The sequence below is a fragment of the Melozone crissalis genome, unplaced genomic scaffold (assembly GCF_028551555.1).
Source record: "Melozone crissalis strain CALT ecotype California unplaced genomic scaffold, PUWL_Pcris_2 ptg000023l_1, whole genome shotgun sequence".
Taxonomy (NCBI): domain Eukaryota; kingdom Metazoa; phylum Chordata; class Aves; order Passeriformes; family Passerellidae; genus Melozone; species Melozone crissalis.
In genome coordinates, this window is record NW_026535801.1 from 40166503 (window position 1) to 40183235 (window position 16733).

A 16733-nucleotide genomic window follows, 5' to 3' on the forward strand; every position below is an offset into this window, starting at 1 on the left:
CCCACTGCCCGCGGTGCCACAGTGCCGGGCTCCGCACACCCACTGCCCGCGGTGCCTCTGCGGGACCCGCAGCCCATCCCGGCCCTGCCACGGGCATCTCCCGCTTCACAGCTGATCCCGCCGCCCTCACAGCCAGGGATTTGTCTTCGGTACCGCATCGAAATCACCCCGTCCCTTCAGGTTTAAGCCGTTCCTCTGTGTGCTCCACCTCCATCCCTTGTCCCCAGTCCCTCTCCAGCTCTCCTGCAGCCCCTTCAGGCCCTGCCAGGGGCTCTGAGCTCTGCCTGGAGCCTTCCCTTCTCCAGGGGAACATTCCCAGCTCTCCCAGGCTGGCTGCAGTCTATGAAGAACCCACATTCACTTTGCCCCACTAAAACTTGGTGCTCTGCGGAAAACTCGGGAATAACGTGGGTGAAGCTGCTCCCCAGTAGCTGGGGGTGAGTTTGCATAAGGGCACTTCTGGCACTGGAATGGGCTTTAAGATCTGCCCAGAGCCTTCTCTTCCCTGAGATAAATTTCTCTCTGTCCAAACCCTCCACTGAGTTTAAACCCTGATGGATTTGGAAATCCCAGGCAATAGTAATTAGGTTGTGCACAGCTGTGCTGCTGCCTTAGACAAGACATGGAGTATTTGCCCTCTCACTTGTCCTGGCCCTGACTATAATAATTTGTGATATGGGTAAGGCATAGAATAAGTTTTACATCTCTTGTGTCTCACTAACAATAGAATAAAATCTTTTAAAACCTCTCAGTTACCCCATCTCTGTAAAAACTAAGAAAACCAACACCTGACACCTTTCCCTGCCATGGCAGGAACACCTTTAACTGTGCCAGGCTGCTCCAAGACCCAATGTCCAGCCTGGCCTGGGACAGGAAATCTCCTTTCTTATTCCAGAAGTTTTTCATCTTCAACCAGCTTTTGTTCCCACAGCAGCTTCTTGTGTTTAATTTTCCCTGCTGGTGCAGAACCAAAGCAGCAAGGCCAGAGTAATCTCCAGTCTTCTGTGTCCAGAGATTTTGTGTTTCCTGTTGCTCAGGAGGAGAATTCATGGCCCTGAAGAGTTTAAGAAGAGAAATATTGTGGTAGCCCACTGTGCCAGTCCATCCCGCACCCCGGGTGAGTTCCTCCGGTGTAAAACATTCCACAGGTTCAGCATCCAGCCTACAATGGCGTTAATTATTCATTAGCTGGCACTTATCCCCCTTTCTGCCGGTCCTCAGCTTGGAATTTCAGAAGCACTCGGCGTTCTTCCCTGTTCTCAACTCTCGCAGGCTTCGGTGGCTGCACAGCTGTGGGAGAGCTACCAAAGTTCAATTAAACCGTTTATTCTGATTATTTCAATAAAAACCTCAGAGGATTCCTCCCACCCCGTGCCATTTGTTTGGGTTTTTCCCTAGGGCAGCCTGGCTGAACCTGGATCGTACTGCTGGTTTTTATGGGCTAAGCCGGGCTCCCCAGTGCTGCTGGAAGCTTTCTAGGAAAGCATTCCAGAGGGCAGGGCTGGTACAGCCTCGCGATTCCCTCCTGGAAATCTGGGAGGGATTTTTCGGGTCGTGTACTGCAATTCCCTTCTGGAAGTCTGGGAGGGATTTTTCGGGTCGTGTACTGCAATTCGCTTCTGGAAGTCTGGGAGGGATTTTTCGGGTCGTGAACGTTTTGTTCCAACTGTAGCACAGACAGGGTCAGGGAGTCTGTGCTGGGGAAGTGCTTGGAATGCCGACAGAAGGATTTCATCATGGAAATGCTTCTGTGCAGGAAAAAACCCAAACGGAGGGAATATGGGATGGCTGAGGCTGGAAAAGGCCTCTAAGATATTTGAGTCCAGCCATTCCCAGCACTGCCCCGTGTCCCCAAGTGCCACATCCACCTTGAAATTCCTGCAGGGATGGGGACTCCACCTGAGCACCTTTTCCTGATGGAATGTCCCCAAAATCCCCCCTGAGCTGTTCCTGAGGCTCCAGCCCCTTCCCCAGGACACAGGCAACTTAAGCAACTTAATAAATTTTAACCCCTAGGATTATATGAAAACACACAAAAGGCATTTTTTTGCTCAGTTATATTTATTTGAAGACCTTCCTGTTTTTCATCAACAGCTTAGATGAAAACTCATGTCTTAAGATCTAATTTTGAACCCACAGCCAAGCAAGTCCTATTACACAGAATTTTAAGAGCTTTAGATCTGCCTGTGGGTGCAGCTCACCTGGCCAGCGTGCTCCTGTCCCTCCAAGGCAAGGTCTGGCTGCTCACAGCATCTCCGGAGGTTGCTGGTTCCTGTTTCTCCTTTTTGGGAAGAGGAGGCTGCAATCTTCCAATGCTTCTTCCAAGATTCCAATGGAATCTTCCAGAGGCAGCATCTTCCAGTGCTTTCAGTTTTCCAAGATACCAGAAGTGGCTGGAGGTGGCACTCAGGTGGGGATCAGCCACAGTTGGACTCTGTGGCCTTGGAGTCTTTTCCAACCTTCACCATTCTGTGATAAACTATTAATTACCTTATAATTATCCAACCCTTAATCCCTCCCATCATTCTGCCCCTGCTCCTGCCTAGGAACCAGGAGATCCCACCAAGGACCAGCTCCAGACCCCTGAACATTCCCGAGAATCCTTCAAAGGAGCAGTTGGCTGCCAGTACCTCGCTCCCTGCTGGATCAGCAGGAATTATCTGTATTTCTGTACTTCTGGGTCACAGCTATTTAAGCTTGTTACAAAAATAAACATCATTTATTTCGCAGAGCAGATGCATCTCCTTCTTCAGAACCTCATTAAACTTTCCTAAAAACGCAACACGTGAGGCTGCTGCCAAAATCTATTGGCAAACAGCAGAAATGCCACAGGACTCCGGGTTCCTCCTGAGCATCTTCCCAATCTTAGTGCAGGACACAAAGACACTGGACAGACTTTTAAACGCTTGGTAGTTTTGTTCATTTATTGTAGAAAAGTTATTGTAATGCAGTTCATCTTTGTACATCTAAATTCCAGAAAACGAATCCATAGAAATGAGGATACTATGGGCATGCAGTCTGCATGATCCTGGTCACAAAAATAACACCACTTTTTTTTTTTATTCTTTTTTTTTTTTTCCAATTTTTGTAGTTTTCTTTGAAAGCCACTAAAAGCAGAGGGAGAGCAGAGCATGCACCACTGTACACATTGCATAGTATATAGTACCCACATGCCTGGTCAGGTGCTACACACACGGGGTCTAGAGGGCAAAACAAAGGGAAAATCAGCAGAAAACACAAATTTGGGGTGGCTCTGTCCCAGTAAAGGCAGTCATGTCTTCACCAGTGTGGCTCTGAACTGGCTCCCAGCGAGGCAGCGCTGCCAGGCCCTCCCTGGGAGCCAGTTTGGCTGAAAACAGAGATTTGCCAGGATGTGAGAAGCCCAAGGTCTGGAGTGTGCAGCTGGAACTGCAGATCCCAGCGTTCTCCCCGCTCTGCTTGCACACAATCTGCATCTGCCGGCCTGACTCTCCTGTCTGCCCCAGGAGGGAACCAGTCAGGTGTGTCCCAATCCCAAACACACCTGGGCCCACACACACTTCCTCAACCTCACCTCCCTTTGCAGGGAATTCTTGGAATTTCGGGTGCTGTGACTCTTCCCACCCCCTCCAAGCTCTGTATCCCCACAAACATTTCCTGGGAGCGTTTCATTCCCGACCTTGGGCTGCTGCTGGGTTCACCAGTCCCATCCCAGATCTACACATTGGCCAAAATTAAAGTTACTCATGTGATTTCAGCTTCCAGGAGGAAATCGGCAGAAATGAATGCAGTGGGCTTTGTGATTTGAAAAGGTTCTTTTTGTTGTCATTAATTAATTCATATGGAAGGGATACAAGTTATTGAAAAATCAATCCCATGTGCAAAATGCCAAAATCAACTGCTGAAGTATCAGGCAGCGAGTAAACAGATCAAAAATGCAATAAATCCACTGATGCTGGATCAGAAATCTCCCCCTCAGTTCCAAACCCACGATGCCAGACGCAGGAGTGGAATTATTGTAAATTTGTGCTATTACAAATGTGCTTCTTTTCCCTGGCTCTGTTTTCACACCGCTGGCAGAGGAGAGAACTCTGAGCTCTGTGGGTTCCCTGCTGCAGAGCAGATCCACCACGGGCATGTCCCAGTTAATTAATTAATTAATTACAGCTCGGTTTTCAGGCAATATTGGTGAGGCAGGGGAGGATCAGGAGGTGCAGACCTTGCCCTGGGACCAGACAGGAGTTGGTGCCACTGCCAAGGGATTTGGGTTCCCCAATTCCTGAGGCAGGTCCATAAACCCTCCTGGGACCAAGGCAAGGCTGCTCCTTCCAGAGGAGTAAAGGAGTGACACTGGGTGACATCTGAAATGATTCCACCTCCTCCCCAAATTCTCTGATGGATCTAATCACAATATTTCTCCTGACTTCTTGAGTGGATTCCACACACACTGAAAGAAATCTGAACTTTCACTCCTAAGTAGCATTTTCACCTCTTTCTCTGAGTTAACTCCTTACATGTATTTTACAACTTTATTAAAATTTCTGAGTTTTTTAAAGATAAGCCTTTATTTTTCTATATAAAATAAACTGAGCTTGGTAACAACCTCACCAAGGTTATTCAAATGCCTCTTAAAATGACACCACACTCTCTTTTAGGATCATTTAAACTCCATTTCCCCAGAGTTAAGCTTGGCTGCATTACAGGATCCTGCAGCCTTTGTAGGACTAATATTTGAAGGAATGAGAGGCAACTCCAACAAAATCCCATGGATCCAAACCTGGACTGGCACCAACAGGGGTAACAGAACCTGATGTTAGAATGCACATTTTTAGGAGCAAACCCAGGTTTGTATAAATGGCATTTTATAAAATATGCATCTGATTTTGTCGTGTGTAGTCGCCAATTATTTTGCCTTAAAAAAAAAATCAGGAATGTGGGATCAAGGACAAGTTTCAGAAGTTCTGAAGCTGTGAAAGAAAATACAGCAGAGGACACATTTAATGGATTATTAAAGAAAAAAGGAGTGTCAGAACCCCTGACTTACCCAACTCAGTGTGCTGTCAACAACAGGAATAACAATATTGTTTTAGAATGGTCAGGTCAGTAAAGACAGGAGAGTCAGGATGCTCCAGGGAATTCTGTGGTGTTGAGACCAAACTGAATTCAGAAGATTTGGTATCAAACTGAAGTTACAAATATCAGCAGCTGTGAGTTGCACATCCCATGGGAGAAGTGTTTGGCATCGGGAACAGAATCTGTACATGTTAAACACAACTCCAGGGAGAAAGTATTTGAAGGTTAACAATTAGAATAATTGATTCCCAAACATAAGAATGTGCTGAATTTTCTCTGTAGAGATTGTTGTTATCACCTTGATTGGTTAAATCCTTGTTAATCCCAAAGTGTCTGAATGAGAAACTCGGATAACAACACAACTTAAAAAAACTCCGTGTTTTATAAACATTTGTAAACCCTCTGTCCCTGCCAGAGCTCCCAGCAGAGCTCTGCTCTTTAGTGCTATTTTAACAACAAGAAATGATGTGAGGACTGGAGAATGAGGCTGGATTGCTTCACTCAGGAACACATGAACTCCTCAACTTCAGCTAAACCACAGGAGAGCTGCTGAGCAGTGCTGGAATCCCACCAGGAATCACCAATCCTGATCCCCAGCACAGCTTTCACTCCTGACTGTGTCCTGAACAGAAATCCCCTCTTCAAACAAACCCTGCCCACAGGATCTGCAATAAATGGAGAGTCTGCCAGCCTGGCTGCTGTTTCTGTACTTCAGGAATATCTCTCTTCACAGAATTCAGCAGCCCAGCAAGGAGGGAGACCTGCAGGGCCCCTTTGGTGACAATGGAATGGGCTCTGGGAGAAACTCAGGACAGCCAGGAGTGAAGGCAGCTTAACCCCAGGGCATGAAGGAGCTCAGGCCCATCCCTGGCTTCCTCACAAGTTTGTTTTTGTCAAACCCAAGCAGTTTTGGCACTTGAGATGTTCGGGTGATGGACTGTGCAGAGTGTGGTGGCTGGGGATCCTTCCCTGGCCTGGGGTGACATGGAAGACTGAAAACAAGGCTCCAAAAGGCTCTAGGAAGTATCTGACTGCAAATATGCAAATATGCAAATCTCCTCAAGCAGTTAACGAGCCGATCCCTAATCTAGTGCAGAATAAAGAGAAGCAGCTGCTGCCCAGGGTTCTACAGCTGCCCTGCAAGCAGGACTTCAATGCACAAACAAGGAAAGCTCAGAGAAGAAGGGGCTGCCAAGGCCTCCCTTGTCCTCTCTGTGTGCTGCACATGGAAAAGGGGCTGGACAGTTCCTGAAGGATGCTGCCCTGTGCTGCAGCACAGAACCCTGCAGGAGCTGCCACAGCCAGGTCCCGCCACGTCCCCTCAGCCTCAGAGCTGCAGCCAGAGGGAGTGGGCAGGATCAGGTCTGGCAGATCCATCCACAACTCTGTGGGTGCACAGATTTCCACATTTCCCTTGTAACTGCTCCAGTGGGATCACCCAGTGGTGCTGCAGCTGCCTGTTGGGCAGTGGGGTCATTAAAATGATTAATTAATCAGGCATCTGCCACCTCTTAATGCTGCTGGGGATGGTTTGGGTTAGGGTGCCCCACAAAGGACATGGATTGCTTTTCCCAGCAACTTCAAGAGGATAATCTGACTCCAGGATGCTGCAAACACCAGTGGTCTTTGCCAGCTGGTCCAGGACGTAGAAGAAACCAGAATATTCCAGAAATTCCTGTAGTGCTACATGCTTTCAAAGCCTGGGTTCAGCAGGGTTTGGGAGGAAAACAAGCAAATAAAAAAGATAACGATCCTTATTTTGGGGAAAACATAGTTGTGACGTGAATCTGCACAAACAAATGCACGTTCAGCATCACAACTGTGTGAATTCCAGGGAATGTGTGCGGTGGGAATCTCGGGAGGCTCTGCTGGAAGATGTCAGTGGTTGTACAAAATGGGCAATGGGGCTCAATTTTCAATCCCGTGGGATCTAAGGCTTCACAGATGGTGTAAAACACAAGGTCCAACCACAGAAATTCATCTCTTGGGAGGAACTCAAGACTCAGCAGGTGACAGAAATGATTGGTAGGAAGTAAGGCAGCAATATCTCCGAGGATTTATCATAGCTCTTGGAATGCAAAGCTTGGAATCAGCTCCACGACTTCCCTGGGAGCAGATTTTTGTCTGATGTTCCCTTTTTATTGCAATTCTGACCGAGATGTTGTTTGAAATGTTTGTCAGTGATGGTTGGTCAAGCCCACTCCCTCCCCTTGGGTTTCATGGCTGGAATGGATTTTCTGGAGGGTTCTTGTGCGCCGCTGGAATGGTCAGACATGGTCAGGCATCCCCAGGTGGGCTTGGGAAGATGGAACATGTGGGCAGCTACTCGGGGTCCTGGGATGTAGGGACTTCAACATAGGGTCAGAGGAGGGGATTGCTTTCCATTTAAAAAGCAGGATAAAAATGGGAAAAAAATCTGATGTCTCTATACTCCTGTTCCATTTTGGGACTTCTAGCTGTATTCAGGTAAAAGAGTGGGAAAAAATAAAGACTGTTCCCGACCCCCAAGCACACAAAGGATGGAGTTTGTTCCTTTTCCTGTCCCTACTTCCCGTCTCCTGTCGCAGCTCCTCCCTGCTGGTCCCAACAAAGCTGTCAGGACTGGCTGAACTCAAGAATCATTTGGCTGCAACATTCATGCCAGGTCTAAAAATAATTTGGAACCGGAAAGTGTTTTGTAACTGCTGCAATAATTTGGGATATTTGGCACTCTCGAGAGTTTACATTTGGTTTGTCTGAAAAAGCCATTCTGGAAAGAAATCGTTAGAATAAATCCTTTTACTCCAACCTGAAATGGAAATTGAGCTCCCAGCAAAACAAATACTGGAGCTGACTTTCTGACTTGCAGTGGTTTGTAATTTTCAGATTTTTCTTCGTGTTTGGTTTTTTTTCCCAACATGCTCACGTCGACTTTCCAGTCAATTCACCCAAATTCCAACAGGAATTGGTTTATAAATTGGTTCCAACTGGAACTGGTCATTTGGAATTTCCAGCACAGGAAATTATTTTATAAGTGCCTCGATAAGTACCCAAAATTACAAACGAATGCGTCTAATACCTAAGGACGAGAAAAAAAATATGGCTATAAATGCGAACGCTGTATGAAACCCAAAAATAATCCCAAAAACAACCTCTATGATCGGGCAGAAACGGAAGGGCCGGGCTGGGTTTTGCTGCCCCCTAATTAAACATCAATGACAGCAGGGTGCGACTGCGGTGTCACGGTCACACCTGCCAAATGAACGCGGTGTAATTGTTACTCCTAGCTACTTGTGGCGAGGTACCAGCGGGGGATGCCGCTCCGCGCCAGTCCCAGCACTCAGAGCCGGTGCCGCGAGTCGTGGCTGTAGCCGCCGGGGGAGCCGCGGCTGCGGTGGGGTTTGTACGAGTCCTGGTAGGGGTCGGGGAACTCCTCTTCCACCAGGGGATAGTGCTCTCGGCTGTGCTGGGAACTGGAAGACAGGCGGTTCCTGCTCTTGCGAGCCCTCTCGTTGTGGTAGTTCTCGTCGGAGCTCATGAGGCTGCGCCGCTCGAGGGGAGAGCTCTCGGCGGAGTGCGCGCCGTGCCTCCCGCGCTGGCTCTGCGGGGCCAGAGAACGCAGTTAGTGAGGGCCCGGCCCGGCCCGGCTCTGCCCGGCCCGGCTCTGCCCGGCCCCGCAGCAGCTCCCGGCTCTGCCCGGCCCGGCCCGGCCCCGCAGCAGCTCCCGGCTCTGCCCGGCCCGGCCCGGCCCCGCAGCAGCTCAGGGCTCTGCCCGGCCAGGCCCTGCAGCAGCTCCCGGCTCGGCCCGGCCCTGCCCGGCCAGGCCCTGCAGCAGCTCAGGGCTCTGCCCGGCCCGGCCCTGCAGCAGCTCCCGGCTCTCCCGTTCCAGCAGGGCCCGGCTGCTGCAGGGCCGGCCTCGGGCAGCTCTGCTTGCCGCAGCTCCTCGCCCTGCTGAGTGTTACACCGAGCATGAAAAGTGAGCTGATGTAGTCAGCATTTATCACTTTTCTCTGATCAGGAACAGAACATCCACGCTGCTACTCTGCTTAGGGAATGGCTAAGCGTCCATTTCTGTGGTTCTGGAAAACATCTGAAGATGTTTGGGCTGTTTTTAAAGGTGCAGCTCCTGGGCCTCACTTAAAATCCTTCCTATGACCAAACCATTGATGGTTGGCCAAGGAGAGGCTAAAATCATTGGATAATAAATACTGAAGCACGGTATTTAAATATGTGGACAGAAAATCCCTTCCTGAGATAATTTATTAATTAGAAGCCTTAGCTCTTCTCACGTTCCCGTAATGACAATGCCCATCATTTTCCAGAGATAATTTATTAATCAGAAACCTTTGCTCTCCTCACGTTCCCATAATGACAATGCCCCTCTCTTGTCACATGAACAAAATTAGTTCATGGTTTTTTGCCAGTTAATGGCACAGTGAAGAAACAGCCTAAAACAAGCACTTTGTTTGCTTTCACCACACATTAAACCTCTCAGGAGCATCAGCACCCATCTCTCAGGACAAACTCCGTGCTGAAACTCCAGCCCCTGCTCTCTGGGATATAAAACCTTCCTCCTGCTGCTACAGCCTCTGCCTGGCGACTGTTTCCTGAATAATTGATGTCCAAGGCTGCTGGGGCCGGGGCAGGGATGGAGCAGGGCTGTGTGCTCACAGCTCGGGGCTGCTGCTGCCAGGGAGGCTCCTGGAGAGGGGCCCTGAGCCAGGGACCCCTCTGGAAGCTCAGCCCAGATCCGGGGAGAGCTCCTGCAGGGGATCGCCATTCACAGCACCAGGCTTCAGTGGGGATTATGGCAAAGGGCTTCAGAAATTAAAGGCAGGATGGGAGAGATGTTCATCTGGGGAAGGCTCCAGGCAGAGCTCAGAGCCCCTGGCAGGGCCTGAAGGGGCTCCAGGAGAGCTGCAGAGGGACTGGGGACAAGGGATGGAGGGACAGGGCCAGGGAATGGCTCCCAGTGCCAGAGGGCAGGGATGGATGGGACATTGGGAATTCCTGCCTGGGAGACAGGTGAGGCCCTGGCACAGGCTCCAGAGCAGCTGTGGCTTCCCCTGGATCCTGAAGTGCCCAAGGCCAGGCTGGACATTGGGGTTTGGAGCAGCCTGGGACAGTGGGAGGTGTCCCTGCCCATGGATGGGTTTTAAGGTCCTGTCCAACCCAAACCATTCTGGGGTTCCTTGATTCCATGATGAATTATCCTCGTGTTTATATGACACAAATGCAGTTTGGATGTATAATCCCCTCATCAATTGTAGCTTTATCTCTGGGCTTACCCCTCTGCCTCCCCTGTGGGAATGCACCTTTGGGGCTGCATCCTGCTGCTTTCCTGGAACCTTCCTGCTTCCCTGGCTGTGTGCTCATCCCAGGGCCTGCTGAGCTCCTGGGGTGCCACCATGGGACACGCCTGGGCTGGGTACACCTGGCTCTGATGGCCCATGGCTGTGATCTGCTGTGAGACTGGATGACTGCCTGCAGGAATGGACCTGAAACCCCAATCCCCTGGAGCCTAAGGAACACATCTCCCCAAAACCTGAGCTACAGGATTTGAATCCAGGCACTGAAATGAGGCTAGATGTGTTTAGAGCTAACCAGTCAGAGGGAATGACTGGTGCCAAGGAGGTAGAGAATCCCAGGATGGTTTGGGTTGGAAGGGAAATTGAGGATCAACTAATTCCTTCCCCTGCCATGGGCAGGGACACCTTCCACTGTCCCAGGCTGCTCCAAGCCCCATCCAGCCTGGCCTGGGACACTTCCAGGGAATCCAGGGGCAGCCACAGCTTCTCAGAGCAATAAATATTTTTCTGGCAAAGATCTAATTTACTGTTCCCCCTCAGCTCAGCATCGAGCTCTTCCTTTAAGGAAGGCAATTCCCTAGGATCAGGTGTGGCAGAGCCAGCAGTGCCACCTGTGCCCTCTCTGACTGCTCTGGGTCTGTGCCCCAGACTGTGACCCTCGTGACGTCCCTGAGTCAGGAGCTCAGGCAGAACTTTCAGTTCGCAGCAGGACAAAGTCCAGGCCACGGCCAGGTGGAAATGGGAGTCTCCCAAAGTGGAACTGGTGAAGCAGGGACAGCCTGTCCCAGCACACCTCACTGCTATGTAGCCTTTGGGCTTTTGCTTTTCAGTCCCCGAGGTACCAAGGGCAGAAGGAATATAAAATCTTCCTGCACCACAAGCACCTTTGCTAGTTTAATTAGCCTGAGTGCCTTTTAATTACCACACACATGATCACAGTGAAAGGTGATGCAAATCCTTCACAGGTCTGAATGAGTATAAAACCTCCTGGTGGGCAGCAGGGATGGTGGAGGTCCTTACTGTGAGATACCCATGGAAAACAGCAGGGCCTGAGCCCTGGTGGCACAGAAAACCTGCAGCTCTGGTTGGGCATGGATCACTCCGGGAGAAATTTACCCCTCTGCAGAGCACCAGCACCATTGATCCCACCGAAACCCTTTGGAATTCGGGTGAAGTGGGGATTAAGTGATGCATACCTTCAGCCAGCCCACTGCACAGGGGTGATTTTCATCTTCAGTGTGAGTTTTCCCTAAGTAAATGGAGCAACATTTCACAGTTATTGATGGTGTCCATTGATCAGAGAGAAATAAATGCCTGAAAAAAATTCTGTGGATACACCCAGTTCTCAAAATGAAACTGAAGAGGTGAAAGTTCTGCAGATGGTATTTTATTGGCATGAAGGGATGGAAAACTGAAATTTTAAGGCAAGTGGAAAATGGAAACAACAGTTTACATGTGCATGTTATTATTAGTAACAGAACAGTGCTTGTGCATTCAGCCACTCAGGAGACAGTGACTTGCTGGTCCCAATAAAACCAAGCAGGGCTTTAGAAAGGTGAGTGCAGGAATTAAGCACCTTCAGGGAAGTGCAGCTCACTCACAGCAAAGCCAGCTGGATGTTAACTGAAAACACCAAACAACAGTCATTTCCTCCAAAGCTGTTACCTGCTTCCAGACACTCCACAAGCAGAGCAGACATTTGTTACATTTGTCAGGTGAATTATTCATTAAACGTCATTTGTTCAGTTCTATTTCTGACGTACATTAGCAAGTGACACTCCTGGAGTCCCACACACCCTGAAACTTGCAGGACTTAAAGCTCCCTGCAAATCCTGAGCCCCTCAAGCATCCCCAGTTATCAGCCCCAAACGTTTCTGGTTTCAAACTTAATAAAGCACGTACTTCTCATTAAGGACTATTTACATGCCACGATTGAAGTGTCAAAGTTCAGCCGAGTCTGAGCTATCCCTGTGGAAAAAAAGGGTCACAATTTTTTTCAATGGGTAAAAAAAAAAAAAAAATTAATGCCTTTTATTCACACTCAAAAACAAGCTTTTCCACCCATAAGCCAAGGTTTGGTGAAGTTATGAGGGTAGAATAAAAGGGATCATAACCGAGCTGCCTGCTGGCTAGGAAATGGTTTGGTTCCCCCTAAAGGCAGAGCACCGATTCCCAGAGGAGCTGCCTCCTCCCCGGGGGCCGGCAGAGCCCCCGGCAGCCCGGGCAGCCCCGGGCGCCGCTGCCGGCCCGGGGCCCGTTCCTACCTGCAGGCCGGAGATGGCGGCGGGGTACGGGGACAGCGCGGCCGGGGCCAGGCTCCTGCCCAGCAGCGGCGTCATGGGCGCGGCGCTCGCCGTGTGCGTGGCTCTCCAGTACGCCTCCAGGTACTCGGCCAGGTGCTCACAGGCGTCCTCCAGCTGGTTCTCGTCCAGGATCACGTCAAACATGTCCTGGGCACAGGGACACAGCGCGGTCACGGCCGGGGACACGGGGGTGGCATACACCAGGGGGGGGGAAACACACTGGGGGTGGTGGCACACACTGGGCTGGCACACACCGGGGCGGCACACACTGGGGTGGCACACACTGGGGGTGGTGGCACACACTGGGGGTGGGGGCACACACTGGGGGTGGTGGCACACACTGGGGGTGGGGGCACACACTGGGGGTGGGGTGGCACACACTGCCCATCACAGCCAGCCTTGGAGCTGGTCAGTGAAGGGGAATCAGGGCAGGGCAGAGGGCAGGGAGCTGGAGGCATGGAGCGGGGTTCCTGTAACAGCAGGGAGGGACAGGGGACATGGATGGCACACTGGAACACAGCAGGGAGGGACAGGGGGCATGGATGGCACACTGGAACACAGCAGGGAGGGAGGGGACACTGCAGAGGAATTCCTGCCTGGGGAGGGAGGTGAGCCCTGACCTGCCGGGGCTGCCCCTGGATCCCTGGCAGTGCCCAAGGCCAGGCTGGACAGGGCTTGGAGCACCTGGGACAGTGGGAGGTGTCCCTGCCCATGGCAGGGGTGGAACTGGATGAGGTTTGAGGTCCATTCCACCCCAAACCATTCCATTTTCTAGTACAGAAAATGGTACAGGTATTTCTAGAAGGTGACCAAGAGCCAAAGCCCTCAGGAGTTGTCTCCCCGGGTGTTGCACGAGCCCTGGCACTGTCCCTGGGTGTTGCAAGAGCCCTGTTTTGCTCCTGGGCACAAAACTCTTCAGTTTATTTATTCATTTCCAGTGCTGATGCCCCCAAAGCCATTCCCCCAGCAGAGGAGGCAGCAGGCAGTCCTGACAGCAGCAGCATTCCTGCCTCAGGGAACTCTCCAGACACCTCCTCCATGTGCTGGCTGAAACCACCCCCATCCCTGCCTGTCCTCCAGCCTGCCAGAACCAGCAGAGCCCCTCGAGAGAAACACAACCCTATTTTCAGCAGTTCAACTTCCTATCTCATCTCTAATCTTAACTTTGCAAAATACTGTGAGAACAGCACAGGAAATGGAAAATAAGTGCAGGTGCTGTGGGTGTAAAGGGCAACCAGCATCAGCCACAGGCTGCTCTCTTCCACCTGTTTTTGCAGCTCTCAGAATAAGATTTAAAATGATTAAGCAGTTTTTCTTCATTTTTTCATTTATTCTCTCTTCCCAGCGCGGCAGAGAAAAGTTTCCTCCTCTGCCAGCAAGGAGGAGTTTCCTTCTAATCAGAATATTCCTAACACTGCATCCCCTGGTGCAGTTCACTGTTTATTGCTCTTCTTTTGCTCCTCTCTTTATTTACTGCTTTTACTCTTTTGCTATTTACCCACATGCTGATGCACCACACATTCCAGTCCATCACTCACTTGTGGAAGAAGTTATCAATTAAAACACAGTTAAATTAGAAATTTTAAAAAATGTGGTTTGCTTATGTCTATTTTGCTTTGGAAAAGATTTAAATTAAACACTGCAATGTTCCTGTGCCCTGCAATGTTCCTGGTGCCCTGCAATGTTCCTGTGCCCTGCAACATTCCTGCTGTCCTGCAATATTCCTGTGCCCTGCAATATTCCTGTGCCCTGCAATGTTCCTGGTGCCCTGCAATGTTCCTGCTGTCCTGCAATGTTCCTGGTGCCCTGCAATGTTCCTGTGCCCTGCAATATTCCTGCTGTCCTGCAATATTCCTGTGCCCTGCAATATTCCTGCTGCCCTGCAATATTCCTGTGCCCTGCAATATTCCTGTGCCCTGCAATATTCCTGCTGTCCTGCAATATTCCTGTGCCCTGCAGTGCCCAAGGCTGGCTGGAGCAGCATCAGGGGCAGATTAGCAAGGAATTAATAATGAAAGCAGTTCCTGAGCTCAAATATGCCCAGCTATTTTTACAGTGTCTAGACATGCAGCCCCAGCTCATTCCTTATGGCTGGCTCTCAGCAGAGGAACAGAGTGAGGAGTGCATCCTGAGCAAGGACCTTCCCTTTAAACCAACACTCCAAATTCTCCTCTTGCAGGAATCTGAGCTGCAGAAGGGATGAGCAAGAGAGGGAGCAGTGCCTTTGCTCTTAGCAATGAACTTTTGCTTAATTAAACCATGGGCCAAGTTTAATTTCAAGCCAGGCCAGACTGTCAGCTCCCTGGGACAGCTCAAGTCAGCACTGCACCCATTTCCTGCCCAGCACCAGTGCACAGTGCTGAGCTCTGTGTGAGCAGCTCCTGGGCAGGGCAGGGTGCAGACAGCCTGGAGCAGGGCTGGGCTCAGGGCTGGAACCGGGCACTGACATTTGGAGAGGCTTTTCTGGGCCAGGTGAGGCCTCCAGCACTGCAGTGCAATTCCAGGCCTGGTGCTGAGGCAGAGTTCAGTAATCTGGGCATGGACAATCCCAGTGCCCCAGTGCACCCCACATGGATTATGTAATGGAATTTAGGAATCCCACGAGTTGGAAGGGACCTAAAAACATCTCATCCACCCCCTGCCATGGGCAGGGATACCTTCCATTGTCCCAGGGTGCCTCAAGCCCTGTCCAGGGACACTTCCAGGGGATGGGGCAGCCACAGCTGCTCTGGTGACTTCTCTCATTTCAGCTGATGTGAGCAAAGTGAAGCTGAGCGAGAGGAAATCACTGAAGAAAGGGCAAAAAAAGGCTGTGAAACTCCCAGGGTTCTGTGCGCAGGAGCCAGAGGAAACACCTTTCACACAGGACAATGTGCAGAGGGCTCTTCTGTGTGTGAGCTCAGGGCAAACACCACAGACAGGGGCAGCTGCACTCCAGTTCCAAAGCTCAGCTTGGGAAGGGATGTGTGTTCCAGGGATCAGGATTGGGAAGGGATGTGTGTTACAGGGATCAGGATTGGGATGTGTGTTCCAGGGATCAGGATTGGGAAGGGATGTGTGTTCCAGGGATCAGGATTGGGATGTGTGTTACAGGGATCAGGATTGGGAAGGGATGTGTGTTCCAGGGATCAGGATTGGGATGTGTGTTCCAGGGATCAGGATTGGGAAGGGATGTGTGTTCCAGGGATCAGGATTGGGATGTGTGTTACAGGGATCAGGATTGGGATGTGTGTTCCAGGGATCAGGATTGGGAAGGGATGTGTGTTCCAGGGATCAGGATTGGGAAGGAATGTGTGTTACAGGGATCAGGACTGGGATGTGTGTTACAGGGATCAGGATTGGGAAGGGATGTGTGTTACAGGGATCAGGAGCTGGGAAGGGATGTGTGTTACAGGGATCAGGATTGGGATGTGTGTTACAGGGATCAGGAGCTGGGATGTGTGTTCCAGGGATCAGGATTGGGAAGGGATGTGTGTTACAGGGATCAGGAGCTGGGAAGGGATGTGTGTTCCAGGGATCAGGATTGGGAAGGGATGTGTGTTACAGGGATCAGGATTGGGATGTGTGTTCCAGGGATCAGGATTGGGAAGGGATGTGTGTTCCAGGGATCAGGATTGGGAAGGGATGTGTGTTACAGGGATCAGGATTGGGATGTGTGTTCCAGGGATCAGGATTGGGAAGGGATGTGTGTTCCAGGGATCAGGAGCTGGGAAGGGATGTGTGTTACAGGGATCAGGATTGGGATGTGTGTTCCAGGGATCAGGATTGGGAAGGGATGTGTGTTACAGGGATCAGGATTGGGATGGGTGTTACAGGGATCAGGATTGGGATGTGTGTTCCAGGGATCAGGATTGGGAAGGGATGTGTGTTACAGGGATCAGGATTGGGATGTGTGTTCCAGGGATCAGGATTGGGAAGGGATGTGTGTTCCAGGGATCAGGAGCTGGGAAGGGATGTGTGTTACAGGGATCAGGATTGGGATGTGTGTTCCAGGGATCAGGATTGGGAAGGGATGTGTGTTCCAGGGATCAGGAGCTGGGAAGGGATGTGTGTTACAGGGATCAGGATTGGGATGTGTGTTACAGGGATC

At 50.7% G+C, this 16733-nt stretch overlaps 1 protein-coding gene across 5 annotated transcripts in view; it reads right to left on the bottom strand.

Moving 5' to 3' along the window:
- Nucleotides 1-4738: 4738 nt before the first annotated feature.
- Nucleotides 4739-16733, bottom strand: part of CACNB4 (calcium voltage-gated channel auxiliary subunit beta 4) — an 86432-nt gene continuing 74437 nt past the window's right edge. For 2 of the 5 annotated variants that reach the window (XM_054277608.1, XM_054277609.1), the window contains 2 exons: nt 12605-12790; nt 4739-8632 (listed from right to left, as the gene is read on the bottom strand). In XM_054277608.1, the coding sequence (XP_054133583.1) occupies nt 8372-8632; nt 12605-12790 (447 nt within the window). In that variant the 3' untranslated portion in view covers nt 4739-8371. Of the gene's footprint in view, nt 8633-11169; nt 11590-11711; nt 12309-12604; nt 12791-16733 lie in introns of those variants that run through there. The other 3 variants (XM_054277610.1, XM_054277611.1, XM_054277613.1) reach the window with 3 other exon arrangements.